At 39.8% G+C, this 20,802-nt stretch overlaps 1 protein-coding gene across 6 annotated transcripts in view; it reads right to left on the bottom strand.

The window, feature by feature from the left end:
* Positions 1-20,802, bottom strand: part of NPNT (nephronectin) — an 82,494-nt gene that overhangs the window by 26,555 nt on the left and 35,137 nt on the right. For 4 of the 6 annotated variants that reach the window (XM_002717182.6, XM_002717181.6, XM_089302981.1 and 1 more), the window contains 6 exons: positions 20,275-20,367; positions 10,987-11,106; positions 9,618-9,737; positions 7,525-7,659; positions 7,144-7,266; positions 4,201-4,596 (listed from right to left, as the gene is read on the bottom strand). In XM_002717182.6, the coding sequence (XP_002717228.1) occupies positions 4,201-4,596; positions 7,144-7,266; positions 7,525-7,659; positions 9,618-9,737; positions 10,987-11,106; positions 20,275-20,367 (987 nt within the window). Of the gene's footprint in view, positions 1-4,200; positions 4,597-7,143; positions 7,267-7,524; positions 7,660-9,617; positions 9,738-10,986; positions 11,107-15,385; positions 15,476-20,274; positions 20,368-20,802 lie in introns of all 6 variants that reach the window. The other 2 variants (XM_008267522.5, XM_008267523.5) reach the window with 1 other exon arrangement.

Consider the following 20,802-nt stretch of genomic DNA (forward strand, 5'->3'; position numbering starts at 1 on the left):
GGGACAATCTGAAGCTAAGGCTCACGAGACTTCCTTACAGCATGGATGTGAGTATAAAAAGAGCAAGTTATGAGGACTCCACGTTATTTGGCCTTAGAAAAGGAGATAAAGGCACTATGACTTGGGTTGGGAAAGACCGAGGGCAGAGCCACTGGGGGAGTTTTGGAGACATCCATCGTCATCCCAGTGGAGAGGGTAAGCAGTCAGCTGACAGACACGTCTAGAGTCTGGGGACAGTCTGAACTAAAGATATATTCTTATAATTCATTTTCTTCCTTAAATTTATTTTAGAATACCTTTAAGTCATTTCTCAGGGGTCAATATATATAAAGAAAAGCTCTCCTTTAGAACTTCTTCCTCTAAAAAAAATTGTACCCATATTTAGATGCAATTGCCATTTGCTAATTAAAAATAAACGTTTTCAAAAAAATCTCTCAATGTAAAGAAAAACAGAACAGTGATACGGGGTTATTTGTAGGAGACGGGCAGGTTGTGTCCATAATTAATATCACCTGCAAATTCATGAGGTGAGTCAAGCCAAATTCTGTCTTCAGATCTGGGTAGAAAAAGGATGGTTTAAGAAGTGAAGAAAATATTCACTGGAAAAATGGTCTAGGAGGGCCAGCGTCGTAGTGCAGCAGATTAAGCCACTGCCTGCAATGACAGCACCCCATATGGGCGCCGGCTGAGTCCCAGCTGCTACACTTCCTACTCAGCCCCAGGCTGATGTGCAGTAGATGGCCCAGATTCTTGGAGCCCTGACACGCACGTGGGAGACCCAGAAGGAGCTCTGGTATCCTGACTTCAGCCTGGCCCAGCCCCAGCTGTTGTGGCCCCTTAGGGGAGTGAACCAGTGAATGGAAGGTCTCTCTCATCCCATCTCTGCCTTTCCCTTTTTCTGTAATGCTGCCTTCAAAAAAATAAGTAATTTAAAAAAAATTTTTTTAAAGAAATGGTGTGGAACTAAAATAGTTTTGTTTCCTTTCTTGTTTTCACAGTGAATAGGCGCTAGTTATTTGTCCTGAATGAAGAACATAGAACCCTGTCCTTTTTCCAATACATACTGAAACCACAAGACAGCAAGAAGTGTCCAGAGGGTTCTCACACATGCACACAACCAGCAGCTTCCGCTGAAGATGAGCAGGGTGTGGAACGTGACTGCTGGTGGGAGTGTGTGCAGCAGCGCTGCTATCTGTGGCATGCAGCCCTTGGCACAGGATCAAGGAAATCCTTTCCCGGAGCACATCTTCAGGATCACACACTCTTAGAACGAATGCTCTTACGCATCACCTAGTTCCCCAATTTTATCTTGATACATGCTATCCGTGAACTTCGGTATTGTTTTTGATTCACATATGTGTTGGTACAAAGAGCAATCACAGGAAGTAAGACTTTTTAAAAAGGAAAAATAGCAAAAGGAATACTCAGAGAGACACTGATTTCTGTTAGGATACCTTTGAAACATTAAACAGCCAGATTTTATGACTCTTAAGATAGTAGAAAAATGTAAATACTACATTCACTGAAGCATTATGAATAAAAATCCCGTTTTGTAGTCACAAAGAGATTGGGAAAAAAAGAGTAAGAAAGACAGCTGTATATAAAGTTAATTAAAAATGAATCTTGAAGAGGGAGAGGGAGTAGGAGATGGGACAGGAGTGGGGGAGGAAGGGTGGGTATGGGGAGAGAAAAACACTACATTCCTAAAGTTGTACCTATGAAAATTGTATTCATTAAATAAAAGCTCTAAAATAAAAAAGAGAGGGAGGAGATAATTACAAAGATATGAATTGAAAATCAAAAACAGTTTTGTACACATAAGATGTATATTTTTGAGAACTACCATCCAATTCCCCTAAAATTACATTTGTTACCCAAAATGTGCACAACTACAGCAGAATTACAGAATCTCAATCTCTTTTAAATGGACAGTGACTGAGAGGAAAATATTTGGGAGTCACATACAAGCAAAAACGTGCTTGAATTTTTTTCTTTCAAAAAAGTACAGGGGGCCGGGGCCGCGGCTCACTAGGCTAATCCTCTGCCTGTGGCGCCGGCACCCCGCGTTCTAGCCCCAGTCGGGGCACCGGATTCTGTCCCGGTTGCCCCTCTTCCAGGCCAGCTCTCTGCAGTGCAGAGTGGAGTGCAGTGGAGGATGGCCTAGGTCCTTGGGCCCTGCACCCACATGGGAGATCAGGAGGGAGCACCTGGCTCCTGGCTTCGGATAGGTGCAGTGCTCCGGCTACAACGTGCTGGCTGTAGCAGCCACTTGGGGGTGAACCAAAGGCAAAGGAAGACCTTTCTCTCTGTCTCTCTCTCTCTCTCTCACTGTCTAACTCTGCCTGTCAAAAAAAAAAAAAAAAAGTACAGGGGCTGGTGCTATGGCACATAAGATTAAGCCACCACCTGCAATGCCGGCAACCCACATCGGTTGGAATCCTGGCTGCTCTGCTTCTTTATTTATTTATTTGAGAGGTAGACAGAGAGAGAGAGAGAGAGACAGCGAGAAAGGTCTTCCTTCCATTGGTTCACTCTCCAAATGGCCGCTATGGCCAGCGCTGCGCCGATCTGAAGCCAGGAGCCAAACCGGCGCCCATATGGGATGCTGGCACTGCAGACGGTGGCTTTACCCACTACACCACAACACCAGCCCCTAGAAGATCTTTTTTTCTCTGTGTCTCCCTCTCTCGCTGCCACTCTTCCTTTCAAGTAAATAAAATAAATCTTAAAAACATTATGTACATCAGTATTCTTTCTATATACTAAAAATTATTATTAAGGTATTAAATAAAAATGGTATAAAGTTTGGTGCCATGGTAGGGGAATAGGATATGGCAAAGAATAAGAGGACTGAATGCAAAGGTAGCTAAGAAAAAGCAAAGTGACGGGGCCAGTGCCTTGGCTCACTTGGTTAATCCTCCGCCTGTGGCGCTGGCATCCCATATGGGTGCCGGGTTCTAGTCCCAGCTGCTCCTCTTCCAGTCCAGCTCTCTGCTGTGGCCCAGGAGGGCAATGGAGGATTGCCCAAGTGCTTGGGCCCCTGTACCTGCATGGGAGACCAGGAAGAAGCACCTGGCTCCAGGCTTCAGATCAGCACAGCGCTGGCCATAGCAGCCATTTGGGGAGTGAACCAATGGAAGAAAGACCTTTCTCTCTCTCTCACTGTCTATAACTCTACCTCTCAAATAAATAAATAAATAAATAAATAAGAAAGAAAGAGAGAGAGAGAGAGAGAGAGAGAGAGAGAAAGCGAGCGAGCAAAGTGACGTAGGACAAATGGGAAAAAAAGGAACAGATAAAAGTAAAAATCTAAATTTTGGTCTAGTAGCTAGAAACAACCTTTTCTTCCTTCAAAACTTGCTCCTTCTCCCATAGCCTCTACCTCCACTGATGGTACCAACCTGCACCCAGACACTGCTATAAATCTGGGGGCCTTTACTCGAACCTAGCTCCAGTCTACATTAAATCCCCATTTAACAGCAAGTACAATGAGGGTGATGCTGCAGCTTCTTTCGTCTCTCCCTGCCCTGACCCTTCAGTGTTCCCATGGTTTATTGTGTAGGTCACGCTGCCTACTGCTTCTGCACCTTTGCTGTGCTGTCTCTGCTAACTACAATGCCTCCTTTCTCTCATTGCCTTTGCCACATTTCACTCAGGAAGCCCTCCCGAATACTCCCCATCCAAGGACTGACGAGGCACCCCTTCCAGTCCTGCGATGTCCTACACAAAGCTATCACTAACATGGAACAGGGGTCTTCTGGGTGCCTGCTTTTCCCACTAGTCCATGACCTTTTCGGTTTGACCTTCCTAAGACTAATGTCTAGGGCATGGCCTCGCATACAGAAAGGTTCTCAAGAACGATCACTGAGTGAATGCACAGATTAAAAGTAAAATGCCACAGGATATGGTAAGCTCCCCATTTCTGAATGTTTCAGGTGAATCTGGCTGTTGGGAGGATTCCAATACTGGGTAAGAGGGCATCTATCATGTGACTTTGTGATATTCCTTTCACTTCTGCACACGTTCCTTCCTGCTTGCCCAACTACACTGTTTACATAGCTCTCCATAATATTTGTCAATAGGGTTATATCACCTTACACACCTACTTCATGAGTTTGACTCTTACTCAAGACATGGCCTGTGGCTGAAATGTCAACATAAGGCACCTACTAAAAATGTACTAACATTTATGTGACTTACTGAACACATCTCCTCTGGGTTTCTGAGGATCTGTCTGTATCCTGTTGTCATCTGTAATCCCTCTTGCAGAGGTAGTGGCAGCTGGTGCTTCAGTTGTCAGCCTGGTGGTTGGCCTTTCTGGGGTTGTTGGTGGCGGTGTTCTGAGCTCTGTTGGCAGGGGGGGTGGTGGCGGTGGTGGAGTTGGCTGTGTTGTTGGCGTTGGTGTAGGGCTTGTTGTTGGCTCAGCAGTGGGCCGGTAGGTAATGACAGGAGGAATATGCGGTGTCTTCAGAGGCCACCTGGTACTGCCAACATCGGGAATCCAGTTACTGTGTCCTCCATCACCATTTAAAATGGTACCATTCCCTTTTGGCACATGAATTGGACCTGAAGGCTCAATCATGACTTTTGGGATATCTGAAAGAGTTCAAAGACTTACATTAGTGTGTGACTATTTCTTCCTAACAAGTAAAATATTAAACTGTGAAAGATCAGAGGAAACATCTCATGCCAACTAGTCTTGCTTTTCACCTTTAGAATATTTCCTACTGTAAGTCAAGCTGTTTTTCAAATAATAGATAGAGGTGTGTTTATATACATACACAGACATCATATTCATATAGAAGAGTACTTCAAAAAGTTTCTAGAAAATGGATATTATATTAATTTGAATTAATAAAAAGTTTTCATTAACTTTTTTAAAAGATGAATTTATTTATTATTTGAAAGGCAGAGTTAAAGAGAGAGGGAGGGAGAGACAAAGAGAGAGATCATCCATCCTCTGGTTCACTCCTCAAATGGCCCAACTGCTGGAGCTGTGGCAGGTTAAAGCTAGAAGCTGCATCTGGATCTCCCATGTGGGAAGAAGGGTCCCAAGCACTTAGGTCATTTTCTACTTCTTTTCCAGGTGCATTAGCAGGACTGGACTGGAAGTGGAGCAGCTGGGACTCAAACCAGTGCTCAGATGGGATGCTGGCATTCCATGAAGCAACTTAACCCACTGCACCACAATGCTGCTCCTGTATGAACTTTTTTTTTTTTTTTTTTGACAGGGAGAGTTAGACAGTGAGAGAGACAGAGAGAAAGGTCTTCCTTTCATTGGTTCACCCCCGAAATGGCTGCACGTTGCGGCCGGCGCGCTGCACAGATCTGAAGCCAGGAGCCAGGTGCTTCCTCCTGGTCTCTCACGTGGGTGCAGGGCCCAAGCACTTGGACCATCCTCCACTGCCTTCCCGGGCCACAGCAGAGAGCTGGACTGGAAGAGGAAAAACCGGGACAGAATCCAGCGCCCCAACTGGGACTAGAACCCGGGGTGCCGGCACTGCAGGTGGAGGATTAGCCTAGAGAGCTGCAGCGCTGGCCTGAACTTTTTGAAGTACCCTCATATATACCTTGATTCATCCTTTGGGCTTATGCAAAAAAAAAAAAAAAATGGGTGTTTTTCTATAATGAATATATATTATTTTAACCACAAAAAGAATTTTAAATATTTATAAAGTAGAAACTGACAATGTTGGAGGAAATTTTGAAATAAAGGGAGAAACGCAAAAAAAAAAAAAAAGAAACTGACAATGAGATTTTTTAAATGTAAATATTCTAAGTTTTTTAAATATGAGAAATGTATATTTAGACTCTATGTTAAGTATCTCTAGGCTACATGTATATTATAAAGTCATGTTTAGAATTGCCTAATGACTAATAATTTTCTCATTCACACTATGTACACATATATAGTTCATGTGAAAGAATTTAGCTAAACCTTCTACAGATTGCTTTATAGGTTTTTTTTCCTGCCCTTTCACTAATTTATAAAATCAAATTTTACCACAAAGGTCATCTGTGGACTCTTTTTCCTTGATAATCTTCACCAAAAAGAATCAATATTTAATCTGCCTGGAAGTATATATTTCAGACTACATGATCCTTTAAAAATCCTTTAATCCTCATGATTTTATGCCCCATGGTTTTCAGTAAATATTTTACTAAAGTAATTTTAAAAAATTATCTAGTGTTACTTGAAATGTATGCTAAATTATGGCCTTTGGTTTGTACACACTTTCATCTGGGAGGGTATTTTTTTTCATCTTTATCTATTAACATAGTCACCATTCCAATAGTCAAACTATAGTCAATATAGTTTACAAAAATTTTAAAAGCAAAACAGTCCTGAATATAGAGGAAATAAATATGAAAATTATTTTTAATAGTACAGCTAGAAGGAATAAAACAGAACAACAAAGAAGTAAACTATATTCAGATTATCATCACAATCTAACACTAATGGCAATCATTTACTTATGAATTTAACAAAAGAAAATTTCTTAGTGAGGGCTCTATATTTTCTTTCTAGCTAAAGTAAAGTTATTAAGGAATTTTAGTAAATAAACCTGAATGTTTTTAAGGTTAGAATGTATTACTGAGTCTGGTTTTGGAAAACTACCTGAACAAGTGAATTTGTTGTTTGTATAAAACATAGACTAGGATTATCAGCTATAGGAATTGTACTTCTTTTTATTTATTTATTTATTTATTTATTTATTTTTTTGACAGGCAGAGTGGACATTGAGAGAGAGAGAGAGACAGAGAGAAAGGTCTTCCTTTGCCGTTGGTTCACCCTCCAATGGCTGCCGCGGCCGGCGCACCGCGCTGATCCGATGGCAGGAGCCAGGTACTTATCCTGGTCTCCCATGGAGTGCAGGGCCCAAGTACTTGGGCCATCCTCCACTGCACTCCCTGGCCACAGCAGAGAGCTGGCCTGGAAGAGGGGCAACCGGGACAGAATCCGGCACCCCGACCGGGACTAGAACGCGGTGTGCCGGCACCACAAGGCGGAGGATTAGCCTAGTGAGCTGCGGCGCCGGCCGGAATTGAACTTCTTTAATAATTAATCTTGTTCCTTGTTTTCCCTAGCAGTGACCTTTGTGTAATGCCGTTATTTCCTGCTGGGAGACAAGTGCTACTCACACACACAAGTCAGTCCAGTGCCCTGGTACCCTTCTTTACATTTACACTTGTAGGACCCGTGTACGTTGTAGCATCGAGCAAAGCTGCTGCACTGGTGCTGACCTCGGGCACATTCATCTATATCTGCATCAGGAAGTAGGGAAAGAAAAGGTTTGGTTATGGAATAAATATAATGGCATGAAAATACATACAGTTTCAAAAAAATTTATCTAATTGACAGATCAACAAAATAAAGTATATGTGGATCCAGAACTCATAGCCATTGAAGCAGGCATCAATAGTGCCTTCCTCTGCCCCTGACATCCCACCCATCACCACAGTAAAGAGATCTTTCAGTGCTACAGGATGCAACAACACAAAGCAATGTCTGGATTTCCTTACCATGACATTGGTATTTGCCTCCAATGTACATGAGGTCGAAGCCTGTATGACACTTGCAGATGTAACTTCCGAAAGTGTTGACACACTGCCTGAATCTAGGGCAGGAGGCTCTTCCAGTGGCACACTCATCAATATCTAGAAACGTAAGTTAATTGTATCTTAGGAGGAGGGAGTGCGTGTTCAGACAGACTGGAGTTTACAATAACTGACTGCACACTGTTGCCTGACACACAGTGGCTCACCATAAACAGGATCCAGCTGGCTGCCCCCAAGGGGTACATACATTCCACATCTCCAAATTTTAATTCATCTTGTAAACCAAGTTGTTTTTGGTCTATGAGCACATCCTACACCTGTATCTACCTAGCTCCTTGAACTAAACATGAGTCATCCTTGACAAACCTCTTTCCTGTAACTCCCAGATCATCAAGTGCCATTAATTCTCCCGTGGAGGTGTTACCCGAACTTGTCTTCTCTGCACCTCATTCACTGCCGCTGCCCTATTCCAAGCTACCACCTCCTGAGTTAGACTCTCACAAGGGCCCCCACACTGATCTTTCCCCATCAATCTTACTCTCTCTCAAGCATTCTCCGATGGTCAAAATTATTTTGCTAAAACATAAAATCAAATCATTATTATGCTTAAAACCTCACGATTGTTTCTGCTTGCCTTTTGAATTAGAGCCACCTGTCTCCCCATGTCCTTGAAGGACTCTATTTTTTTTTCAAATGTTATCACAGCTCCTCATTTAAAAAATATTTATTTATTTGAAAGTCAGAGTTACAGAAGAGTGGGACACACACACACACACACACACACACACACAGAGGTCTTCCATTCACTGGTTCATTCCCCAAATGGCCTATGGCCAGGCCAAGGCCAGGGGCCAGAAACCTCTTTTGGGTCTCCTGTGTGGGCAGCAGGGGCCCAAGCACTTAGGCCATCTTCCCCTGCTACTCCCAGGCCATGAGCAGAGAGCTGGATTTGAAGTGGAGCAGCCAGGACACACACTGGTGCCCATACTAGCATCACAGGCAGTGGCTTTACCTGCTAGGCCACAATGCCAGCCCCGGCCTTCTTTCTTTAAAAATCTCATACTAACCAATCTCTCTCTCAATGAAGTGCCCTGCAATGTTTCCACAGGATTGACTAATTCTTCACATGGCTTATGATCCACGTTAAATTTATCTGACCATTATTTTTTTTTTTTTATAAACAGCAGCCTGTGACTGCATCAGCAGATTGGCTTTTCTTCTTCGTGCACCTCAAGGCCGGTTTCTCTGACCATTATTTTCTAAAAAGACCCTTTCCAGCTTTTGTCTTAGTACTCATGTTAGCACTTAGCGTGCCCTGTAGTTTTATTGGGTATTTGTTTCTTTTCAGTCTCTCCTACTAGAACATCAGCTTAGTATCAAAATCAGGCCTGCTTTGTCCATTTCCGTCTATGACTTAGCACAACGTCTGGAAGAGACAAAGCACTCAACAAATAACTCCTGAATCACCAAATACCCACAACATGCTAGACACTGTGCTAAGTTCTTTACATACATGATCTCATTCAAGCCTCACAATGGTCCTAGGTGGCGTTATTCCCATTTTATAAATATGGAGACCCAAGCTCGAAGAACGTCTATTGCCTAAGATTGCAGAGCCATGTTTGAAACCAGAGCCAGGGAGCTATACTCTGACACTGCCTTCCTAATTTACCAGAAAAAGCAAAATCTAACCTCTATGGTGCAACACGTCCTAACCAGCTCTGTAGACCTATTCAGCTCCAACACTCATTGCTCCCCCTTGCTTCTTATCTTCTAGAAACACTGAGCTCTTCTTGTGTCCCTGAACATCGAGCTCCTTTGAACATCAGCGCCTTTGCACGTGTGGTTCCCTCTGCTTAAAGTTTCCTCTTATCTCTGACTTTTCATGAAACAAAGACCCATTCGCGAAGAGAGGTCCCTTCCTTCTGGGCCATGTGCTGTGGGCTGGAGGACAGCTAATGACCCAGAGTAATTGCCTTTCCCTCCGCCCACAGGACCTCCCACTTTCCCTTACTCTGCAGAGACTGCTGACAGAGGTGCTTGAGCCGGCAACTCACCCACACAGGTCCTCCCATCGGGAGCCAGCTGCAGCCCAGGGGAGGGGCACTGGCACCGGATCTGTCCCTTGACAACATCACAGCCGTACTGACAGTTTGCCATGGAGCACGTCAGGGCACCTGGGAAGAAAGCAGCTGGCTGACTCAGAGAGGTAAAAAACGAAACTTGCGCTGAAGTAACTACGGTTTCCACTTGTCTTGAAATCACTGACACTGAATCAACAACAAAGACGAGGAGGCCTCAATGACCCAACATTCTAGAGTAAGTCAAGAGCGGAGGGAGGGACAGAAAGCTACACACCCGCCCGACCTCCGCCACACACACTTCCCCAAGGGTGACTAAGAAGCAAACCAGCTCTGTCACCATTGTGCAAGAGGAAGACTGCTGATGCACTTAAAACACAAATGTAAAACTTCATCTCACACAGATTATCTGGAAATTTTTCCAGTGACCCAGGACGGTGTAGAATGAAGATGTGTTCCAGATTACTCAAGCTCAGTGCTGTTCATGACCAAAACATCCAAACAGCCATCTCAACTCGCTGTTAAAGTCCACAAGGGGCGCAAGAGATTTCCCAGTGAGCTGCACAAGGTTTAGTGCATTCTCACTGTTAACACCATCTATGCTTATACAATCCTAAGGAAAATTAGCAAACTTTTTAAGTTTCAGAAAGTACAACTCAGCTTACTGATAATCATCAAAAATTAAAGTCAAGGTGTTATTTGTTGGATATCAAATAAAAACTTCAATTCAACATTCAGCCTGCAGAAAATATTAGGGCATTTTCCATCTCTTAAATACATCCAAATGATAGTAGGAAACACCGATTCATTTCTTCCCTACAAAGGCATGGTATTCTTCTATTTTTTTTTTTCATTTTACGTAGTTTTATTTCAAAACTCTTAGACTATTGTAAAAGTCTAAAAGTCTCTATACTATTAGCAAGAAATATAAAATGAAGTGAATGCTTGTGAATGATTTTATAATCATTTAACAGACCTGAAGAATTTTCTTTGCATACTCCCCAAATAGTCACTAAGGTTTTTTTTTTTTTTATACTAGAATAGTTCTTCTAGTCCCAGATAGAAAACAGGAAAAAAAAATTAGGAAATGCACTTAGTTTGATGATTATTGGTTTGAATACCATTTCCAAATCAATTTAATACAGGCACCAATGGTACACGAACATTATACATCTAAAGTGGGTGCCACTTATTTTGATTTTCAATTCCTCAGACACACATATAAACACACACACATATCCCACTTAGAAGGGCGTGGAAGGCCACTTTCACAAAGGCATGTTGCCAGAGTATAGCAGCAATCAAGCCCAAAGCACTTATAAAGCAGTTGAGATTCTTGACATACCTGAGCAGGACCCATCCGGCATAAGCATGTATCCGTTGAGACAGTAGCACTTGTAGCTGCCGTAAGTGTTCATGCACCTGTGCTTACAGGGCCGAGGCTTCAGGCCACACTCATTCAGATCTGAAAAGAATGTGGATTGAAGCAGAAAAAATCACAAAGCCTCAGCATTCATGTACAACATCTGAACTATTTTTGTATATTGAAGAATGAAGGAGAAAAGGAGGTCCAGATAGAGTAGCCATCATTTGTAAAAGGGATAAGGCCTGTTCAGACAACCCAAATTTGATCGCTGGTTATGCTAGAAGTGACCAGGAGTCAGATGGCCTTTATGGAACTCTCTCTACAAAGGGCAAGTTGATTCTCCTCACAGACAGGTGTCTACCTGACCATCCCTGGAAAGAGCGGCACACGAATCTCCTCATGGGTACAGGCACTCTATCATCGGTCAACTCAAACTTCTGGGTTCCACTACCAGCCACCCCTGGCAATCTGTCTTACTCTTTCTTTCAATGTCTTCTTTAAGAAGATATCACATGAGCATATTTTATTTTACAGGGAAGTGTACAGATTATAATTCACTAAACTGATTTGACTTTCCCAAAAGAACGCTACGGCTTCAGAGATAAGAACGACATAAATCAGTGATCACTAACGTAGTTTTTCTTGCTGTGTTGTAGATTCTATACTGATCTCAGATTAAAGGAAAAACTTCAGAAATGCATTCAAGTCACAAAATGAACTTTAAAAAATCCTGCCCCCAACATATTTTCAATTAAGAAGGGCACATGGATGTAAATACTAATGAAAAAAGTAATGAATTATTATATATTTTAGAAGTATTGGCTTAAATATCAATATAAGTGAATTAATAAATTTCACATATGAAAATTTTCCACGTGAAGTTGAACATTGCCTCAAGTGAACATAAAACTCATAATGACAAACAATGAAATAGTAATGCCCCCAAAATAGACTTTATTAAAAAGAAATGTGACCACATGTCTATTTTGTCTGGAACCACCAGCATAAAGTAATTATCTATTAATCCACGTCATTGAATAAGAAATATACATATCCAGTCATAAAGTGGTTTTCAAATCTGAACAAATTTAAGCCTGATCTGCTTATTTTACTTCACTAAATCACCACATTACATTATGCTTTGAAACCACCAGATAATTATTGCACCTAAGAATATTTTCATCTCATTGACTTTCCAACTAGTTTTTTTAAAAAACCACCAAATAATTATTGAACCTAAGAATATTTTCATATCTCATTGACTTTCCAACTTAGTTTTTCCCTACCTTTAACACAATCGTAGGCAGATCCCCAGCAGTAAAAGCTTAAAAAGGTTAAATAAATAAACTAAATACCTTTGTCATCTCATAAGCTTTCTTCAATTTTCTACTATATTGTTGTTCTTCCAAGTCAAGGGTTTTCAAAATAGAACTGCATTTTTGAATAATTCAAAAAATTTTATTAATATGATGTGTTCTGCAGATTACAGCATCAAAAATACTGATTTATTCCTCTTTAAGTAAAAATTAAGAAGGAATGTGTGAGCAAGAAATTGTCTTCCTCTGCCATATTCTTCTACCTTACATTTCAACATTTATAAAAAATCAGAATTGGAGAATCTTTTTTTCACCCTCTAAGAGGACTTAATTATTATTCCTAAGATGCCCTGCCCTGGATGTGAGAAATCCATGACTGATACTATCTAAATAGTATTTAAATCTGAGTACATTGTTAGAGAAAGGCTTTGCGTTTTAAATATTTTTCTGCACTAAAAAGTAAATAAATAAAACAACACAACAAAACATTTCAAGTGAAGACTTTTTGAAGGATTGTAAAATGAGTCAGTTAAGAATCCCTAGGTTTTTTTCTTAAAGAACCACAGAAATTTCTGTGGGTTCCTCATGGGAATTGGTCAGAGTTTACAGCTCTGGGCATTTTGAAATAAGCAGTGTCTATGCTGATGGAAAACTCTTCTGAGGTTTTGCCCATAAAGCTGAAGCTGAAACCCAACAGAGGCAGCTCTTCCACAGCCTGACTCCAGGCTTGGTGGATGAAAGGCCTCTTAGAATCGCTTAAGGAATAGTTAGAGTCCACAATGGGGTTGCCGGTGTTCTTAGGGACTGACTCACCCCAAATTCATCCTTCTCTTTCCATGAGGAAGGCACTTTGGAGTTAAGAATAGATAAACGACAAGGAAATAAACAACAGTAAGATGTCATAATTCAAAGAAAAAAAATCTGGGAATCATTCTCTGTGAAATAATATGGAAAAGGAAGAAAATCTGCAACAAACATAAAATGTCGAGACATTCATTAGCTATTCTACTCCTTTTAAGCTGGTGTCTAAGAATCCAAATACATGGAGAGCAATTTGAGAAAACTGTATTCTAACAGCTGCTGATGGGCTGGATGACATCCCTGGCAGGTGGCTGATGTTAATGTCCGCAGTGACTGCCACCATTGCCCCATGTGCCACAGGCAGATGTTGCCTAAAAATTTCACAATGGCCCCTACAAATGTTTAAGACCACTATAGAAATTGCAACATAGGGTCCCACAGTCATCCATGTTTATCAGTATTTTCCAAATACCACGTTTATGCTAAAGTAAGGAGCTTCAAAATATCAAATGCATGTGGTATCCTAGTGAGGAACCTCATTACCCTCAATTTTCTCAAGGGTTTCTATTCTGTAATAATGTTACCTTATTTTCTTATTGGCCTAAAACCTTATAAAATGAGTTAATGTGTGGTGCCTCTAGTAACTGCTACACTCACCATCACAACCTGTTGACTGCAGACCTAGTAATGCTTATATTACAGAATTAAGTCAGAAATTCAAAAATGATGCTTTAAAATGGTAGTAATATTCCAATAATGATAAGAAGAACACTATAAAGGCCATGAAAACTCCCCTTGATAACACTGTTTCAAATAAGTCTTAAAAGTTGCTAAGAGAACCTAGAAAACAAATCTTTAGTGTTTTTTACATTAAATTTAATCTTTATGTTTTTCTGGAAGTTTAAAAAGTAATACAAATTATAAGGAAAACCTATAAATAAAACATTTAATGAGTTCTATCATATGCTTACACACCAAATGATAGATCTTTATGATTAAGTCACTTACATGTAAACACTTTAATTATGAAGTACATAGCTCTTAAAGGGAATCTATTACCAGTCAGGAGTACATTTAAGCAGGTTGGTAGATTCAGGAGCTTGGGTGGGAGAAGGGGGGAAGAAGGGAGCTGGTTCAGAACATCAGTGCAAGCTGCACAGCATTACTGCATTTCAGGAAAAGAAGAATCAGAAATTTTATTAGCATGCGCACACTAAAAAGTAGCTGGAAAAATCTAGAAGAGCTCATTGACTAAGATAACCCAATGGATTTTTTTTTTTTTAGGGAAAAGAATGTATCATTCATTTTAATGCATTTGGACATTTTTTTCCCTCTGACGCTTAAATTGGGCAATGTTTCACAAACCTATGCCTGCAGATTTTTTTCTGACTAAATTGGACGTCATAGGCAAACAGATGTCAATAGGTCAACTGTCACGGCTTCTATTCTTTACGTTGTCAAGGACTCTGAAATTAATCCCATTACTCCAATTCCTTCAGCAGAAGGTACAGAAATGCATAAAGTTCCCTTTCAGCACAACCAATGAATTGATAAACTATTTTAATGTAGTTATTCTAAATTCGTAAACTTGTGGGTGGATAAGGGATAGAATTAAGCTATCACTTTACTTTCCTATAAAACTTTCCAGCACAACTAAAACATTAATATTTTTGGTGTTCCCATCCTGACACCATCCTTGCAGGCAAATAAGGTAGGAATTACTATCCCCCTGTTACTGATTGGTTTGCTAAGGTCTCAACACATTTAAATGACTTGCTCCCAAACACCTAATAAAATAACATCCTGGAATCAGAAGTTAGGTTTTTCTGATATTTGGCTTGATCTTTAGGCAACCAGACATCTCAAATAGATGGTGGTGGGGAAAATGACTTGATAACTTTTAAAAGTCAACTTAGCAAAAGGCAGTAAAACCCCAGTTTCAGGTGCTCTATAATTTTGGGCTTTAGGCCTAAATATGAAAACAAAATTATTTTTCTATCTGATTTTTAGAAAACACATCGAAATCCAGAGAAGAAGAGAAGCAATGATACTTGGTGCATTGACAGGACAGTGGAGGCTCCATGCTTGCCAGGTCACAGAGAATGAGCACCAGGGAGTAATTCCTGGGGCTTGCTTCACATGCTCAGGGCTGGAGGCTGGACACTCCTGCACCAGTCTTCAGAACATTTGCAAGAAGTGACATAACTGCAGGAAGCCGTGCAGGTGGGAGGAGCAGACCACCTGAGACAACGCACGCTCACCCCTTGAAGGTAAACTTGTGGCTTGATCCAGGGGTTGAAAAACAGGCTGTTCACTGCCTTGGTCAAGAGGAGTTGGGTAGACGTGCTCGTCTTCACACCAGGAAGAAGGTAATAAGAGTCAACTTTGAACGGATGTCATTTTTAGCCCTAAAAATCTTTACAAGTATATATTAAACAATTACACAAAGTTGGTGGGGTTTAAAAAGAATGCTTTAGATACTTTACAAAAATATTTCTAGTATTTCTAGTCTCTCTTCTTTCATTTTTATTTTCCTAAAAATTCAGTATAGTCCCAAGGATAATGCACACTATAAATTATTGTCTTCCATCATTCTTATGCCATGTTTTCTTAAACTCCAAAAAACAAATGGCCACTTTTAAAAGCATAGTTTTAGTTATCAATGAAGATAGATAATAAAAAAATTATTCAAATATCGTTACAACCAAACTGCTGTTTAGGGACACTGAAGCCTTAAATAACCAACATAAGATTTTTTCCTATATTTTGATGTGGTACAATGGTGGTTTAAAATACTCGGAAATTAAGCACAAATTTACAATTTTCCTAAAGGCTTTAAATAATAGCATGAAAGATCATCAATGCTGCTATCAACATCTAAGAACTGATGATACATTTAGGTCACATTTAATTAGAACATACATAAAAAGCTTTTCAATAGTTAAGAAAAAATGTTAACCATTGCCATTAATAGTTTACCAAATATTATAAAGTGGATGAGTTTCAAAACAGAGACTCAAAAAGGTAATCATATTCTGTTTCAAGACTATTATGTTACAAACAGCAAAATAAACTTTCAAATCAAGTGAAAATTGGTTTCTGGGGTTGAAAGCATAATATTCTTCAAAAGATAAGGCTGTACATTAGGAACATTAGGGTTGAAGCACTTAGATTGTTGTGCTTGGGAAAACAATCAACTTTCAGATATAACTAGTCTGTTAAATAAAACTTTGTAGAAGGCCTTAGATTTGCACTGGGCCCAACAGACCAAAAATCCAGGTAGAGTTTAATCACAGTAACTGAGTTTTAGTTGGTTCTAAGAGGCCTGTAGCCAATTAATTAATTAGATTGAGAACAATTAACTAAGTTATAACCAGTTGACTAGTTGATCAGGCTATAGCCATTTAAGTTGCTTTCTGTGTCTCACCTGTTTTCTTATTAATGCTGTCTGATCACATTACTTGTTAGTTTTATAACCTGTTCCGGTTCTGGGAGCTGTCAGATTTGTGAATAGTCTTTATTTTGCTTTGTTTTGTTCAAACTACCAAATTTAATTGGTCTAAGGAATTTTCACTAAAGTTTAATGCATGCTCTGTACTGTATGACACTGATTCTTTTCTTGGGATGAGGAAATCAACATATGAAATAGAAGCCATAGTAAAACATTAGTAATTGATCACTTTAAGTTGTTTCTTCTGAAATTATTATAAAATACACTGTAACTTCAAAAGAATGTTTTTCATTTTCAAAATTCCAAGGTTTTTTTACACATTAAAAATCATCCCCAAATGGGAAAGTTATACAAAGATTATTATCCATAATAGTATTCTTTTTTTGGCCAGGGAGAAAGAAGACTTTAGTGGGTACAGAGAATCAAGAAGAGGAAAAATAGGCATGAATGAAATTACTGGAGAATTTAGGGAAATGTGGAGGGAAGTAAATGATCACAGAGAATTTTACCAGAATTTGGGTTAGAATTTCATCTCCTGTGAAGGGTTTCTGTGCCTTATAGGGTATGTTACTGATCAGTCCATGCCTATGATCTTCTATCTTCTCTTGGTGTACCCAATCCAGAAAGAGACACAGAGGGAAGAGCAAGCCACCAGCAGGCCTCACTACGCCAGTTCCAAACTGTGGCTCACCTGCTATTCTAGTTGCTCTCCGGGCAGCCCTGAAAGCACAGGCTAAGGACTTGTCATTTATTCAGGCTGTTTACTCTCCTCAGCAAGTTTCCAGAGGGCTAATAATTAAAGTTCATAACTCCCAACAAAATCTTGGTGAATACCTGCCTAGCTAATACTTAGATCCAAATCTACTTTTGATCAGAAACTAATTTCCAGGTCTATGTAATAATTTCAAATTCATGTCTTGGTATTTGTCTCGTCAAGCACACAGAGACCTATTTGATTTCCTGTGTCTCTGAGGCATGGATCTACATCTTATAGAGGTGTGAGCTGGGAGGACTCCAGTGTGAATCTGTTATGGAGCAGTGATGGACAGTGGGCTCTGCTGCCGCTCTCCAAGCAGCTCCCACACTTACCCAGGTCACTCGCCCGTAGCCTCTTGCACTCAACAGGGCTCTCAGTCCAGATTCAGAGACTGGCTAAGGTGTACCGGAACCATTATATGAAACAAATGTTTCATGAGCACTTAACACGTGCAAATCAGGTTAATAAGCGTTTTCAGCTACCGAAACCAGAGAGACACCACAAAGGGTTTCTGCTCCCAAAGCACAAACCTTTCCCCAGGAATGTGCCACAACTCATTGTTTTTGGCTTTTTCTTTTTGTAAAGAGGGAAAAGTAAGAGATGATTAAAACACATAGGTTTATTCTAAGCTGGAGTTTTATTTTCAAGACTGGGCTTGAAATGACATTTTTAGTGTCAGCACTATTTTTACAAGTGTAAAATCCCATTTGCTACTAATGAAATCCTTTCCTCCCTAGGGAATATGATTCTGGGAAGCAAGATTTTTAATTCGGCATATGCTCTCTTTTATTTTAGGGAGACAGGTACATGTTATAGGAAAAAAGCCTGGGATAGACAGCTTTTCTGAAAATAAGAGCTACCCAGTGAGAGAGCTTTATTCCCAGAACAGTGTTCGTTTCTTTGAAGCATGTTAAAGTTGAGGTAGCTCCTGAAACTAAATTTAAATGAATTTCTCTACAATTTTGAAAGTGGCTTCTTTAAATTGTCTTCTTTATGTAAATTCCTGGCATCAAGAAAACAAAATTTCATAGTGCTGACAAATGAGTGAAGTTGCTGAGGGTTGGAGTTGACTACTTAAAAAAAAAAAAAAGGCGGCAGCAGCAGCAGCAGCAGCAGCACACCGGGATTCTAGAACGAACGCTGATAACTCAATAGCCAGAATGGAGCATGCTGCTGCTTGTGAACTGGGGGAGGGAAATCAAAACTGAGATAACAAAAGCATCATTTATTTCAAAAAGACTACCCAGGAATGTCTGATAAATTCCAAGTTATTAAAATATAAGACAGAAAATAAGCATTGGGAGAGTCTGCTATAAATCAGACAGCAGATAATACATGAACAGCTTCTCCTGCCATGGGACATGCCACATTTTACTAGTGTGAATTTCATCTGATAAATAATTACATTTACTTTCTAACAACAGAGTTCTGGATGGTTGTAAAAACCAGATCTATAAATCACTAGTTTGCATGACACGCCTCAAGGAGGACCGGGAATAATTTAAATACGGAAGAATGGTAGAGTTTCAACAGTATCATTTCTGTATCCGATGAGATCAGTGAGTCTTCATGGGGTAGTTAGGCCCAGATCACTGTTTCATTTGACATTTGAAATGATAGGGAGTATTTCAGAAACAAGTAAAAGTTGATTCTTATCCTGTTATCTTTTTGTGAAATCTTGCCCTAACTTTATTTCTAGCTTTTTAGCTCCCAATAGAAGTATTTAGCTGCAACCAATTTAAAAAACAAGCCTTGTCTGATGTTTCAGGATGAGTCAGAGGATCACATTTCCACTTTTATTTTTTTCATCCAAAACTAGTATGGTAGAAAGACTATGGATAATACAGCAGTAATTCTAATTTGACAAATAAGTTCTTTTACCAATTAATTCTGTGATTTTGGGAAAGACACAAAATTCTTGAGCTTCAATCTTTTCAAGTGGAAAAAACAGAATAATAGTTATTTATACCTTAATTACAATAAATAAAACTCTACTTCCTAATGTAGTTGTAAGGATTAAAATGGATATTACATATAAAATACCTGGGACACTGACAATGTTGGATAAATGTTTTCATGAGCAATTGATGCTGATTTTTTAATCACTTGCTAAATTGGTCAGCATTTTTATTTCTCTTTTTTCTTCTTTAAAGATAGATTTATTTATTCAAAAGGCAGAGTTATAGAAAGAGAGGGAGAGATAAGGAAAGGGAGAGAAGCCTTCCACCCACTGGTTCACTCCCCAAATGGCTGCAATAGTAGGGACTGGGTCAGGCCAAAGCCAGGAACCTAAAACTCCATCTGGCACTCCCAAGTGGGTGGCAGGGGCCCAAGCACTTGGGCCATCCTCTGCTTCTTTTCAAAAACAGAGCAGCCAGGCCCTGAACTAATGCCCTTGAGACACCGGTGGAGGCTTAACCTGCTGTGCCACAACACCACCCCCCAGCATTTTTATTTCTTAGAGGGGCATCCAACTTGGTCAGCAGTTGAAGAGAGATTTAGTCACAGAACCGAAGCCCTCCACGCTGGAAGAAAGCTCTAACTTTCAAGTCAAATCTCCTACCTGACTTCCACTATTGAAAGAGAGCACTAACTAGGGTGTGAGGAGGTTAACAGTTTGCTCGAGGCTTCCAACTAGTAATAGAAGAACAAAGAGTACCAGAATGTAAGGCTTCTACTTTACGGATACAGTGATTATCTTCTGCAAAATATAAATAGTATCAGAGAAAAAGAATAAGGGGTTAGAATTCATTTAGTTGTCCTTTGCAAAAAAAAAAAAAAGTTTAACAAGTTTCATCATTTTTATCTATCGGATGACTGGCAGCTCACGTATTTGGAACAAATAGCTATGGAAAGTAGTTTGAGATGAGACTTTAAAATTTTTGTTTGGTAGGAATACAGGAGGCTCATGACTGGGTATTTATGCCAGACTGCTGTCCTACCTTGGTTGCAGGTTTTTCCAGCATACCCAGGATGACACTTGCACTTGTTTGGCCCAATACATTCGCCATGCTTGCATTGTGGCTGGCACACAGCTGTGAAAAGAGAATATCATGCATTATTTCTATATCAGCAGCATAGCAACCACATAGCATTGATGTCATGTCCTAGTTTGATAATAAAAGAAAAATGAAGAACTTACAGCAAAGTAGCAGAGAGACACAAAATCAGTTCTTAGAGACTGTTTATACTATACTACACACACACACACACACACACATATGCATACTTTATGTATATGTATGTGTATCACTTGGGGCTGTGAAGTTTTCTAAACTTGAAGACCATATTCAAATACTTAAAAAGAAAGAAAAGTAAGTAAAATTATGCATTAAATATAACTGATGCTTCTCAACAGTTTTAACTTTTCAATAACTTATATCCACAGTTTCAAATCCATTCTCTCAAACACACTTCAAAAAGTATTTCTTAATCCAAAGATACAAAGCAGGTATGTAATCTGGATAAAT

This window comes from Oryctolagus cuniculus, chromosome 8, assembly GCF_051225735.1.
Source record: "Oryctolagus cuniculus isolate XC-2025 breed Fujian yellow rabbit chromosome 8, ASM5122573v1, whole genome shotgun sequence".
Lineage (NCBI taxonomy): Eukaryota > Metazoa > Chordata > Mammalia > Lagomorpha > Leporidae > Oryctolagus > Oryctolagus cuniculus.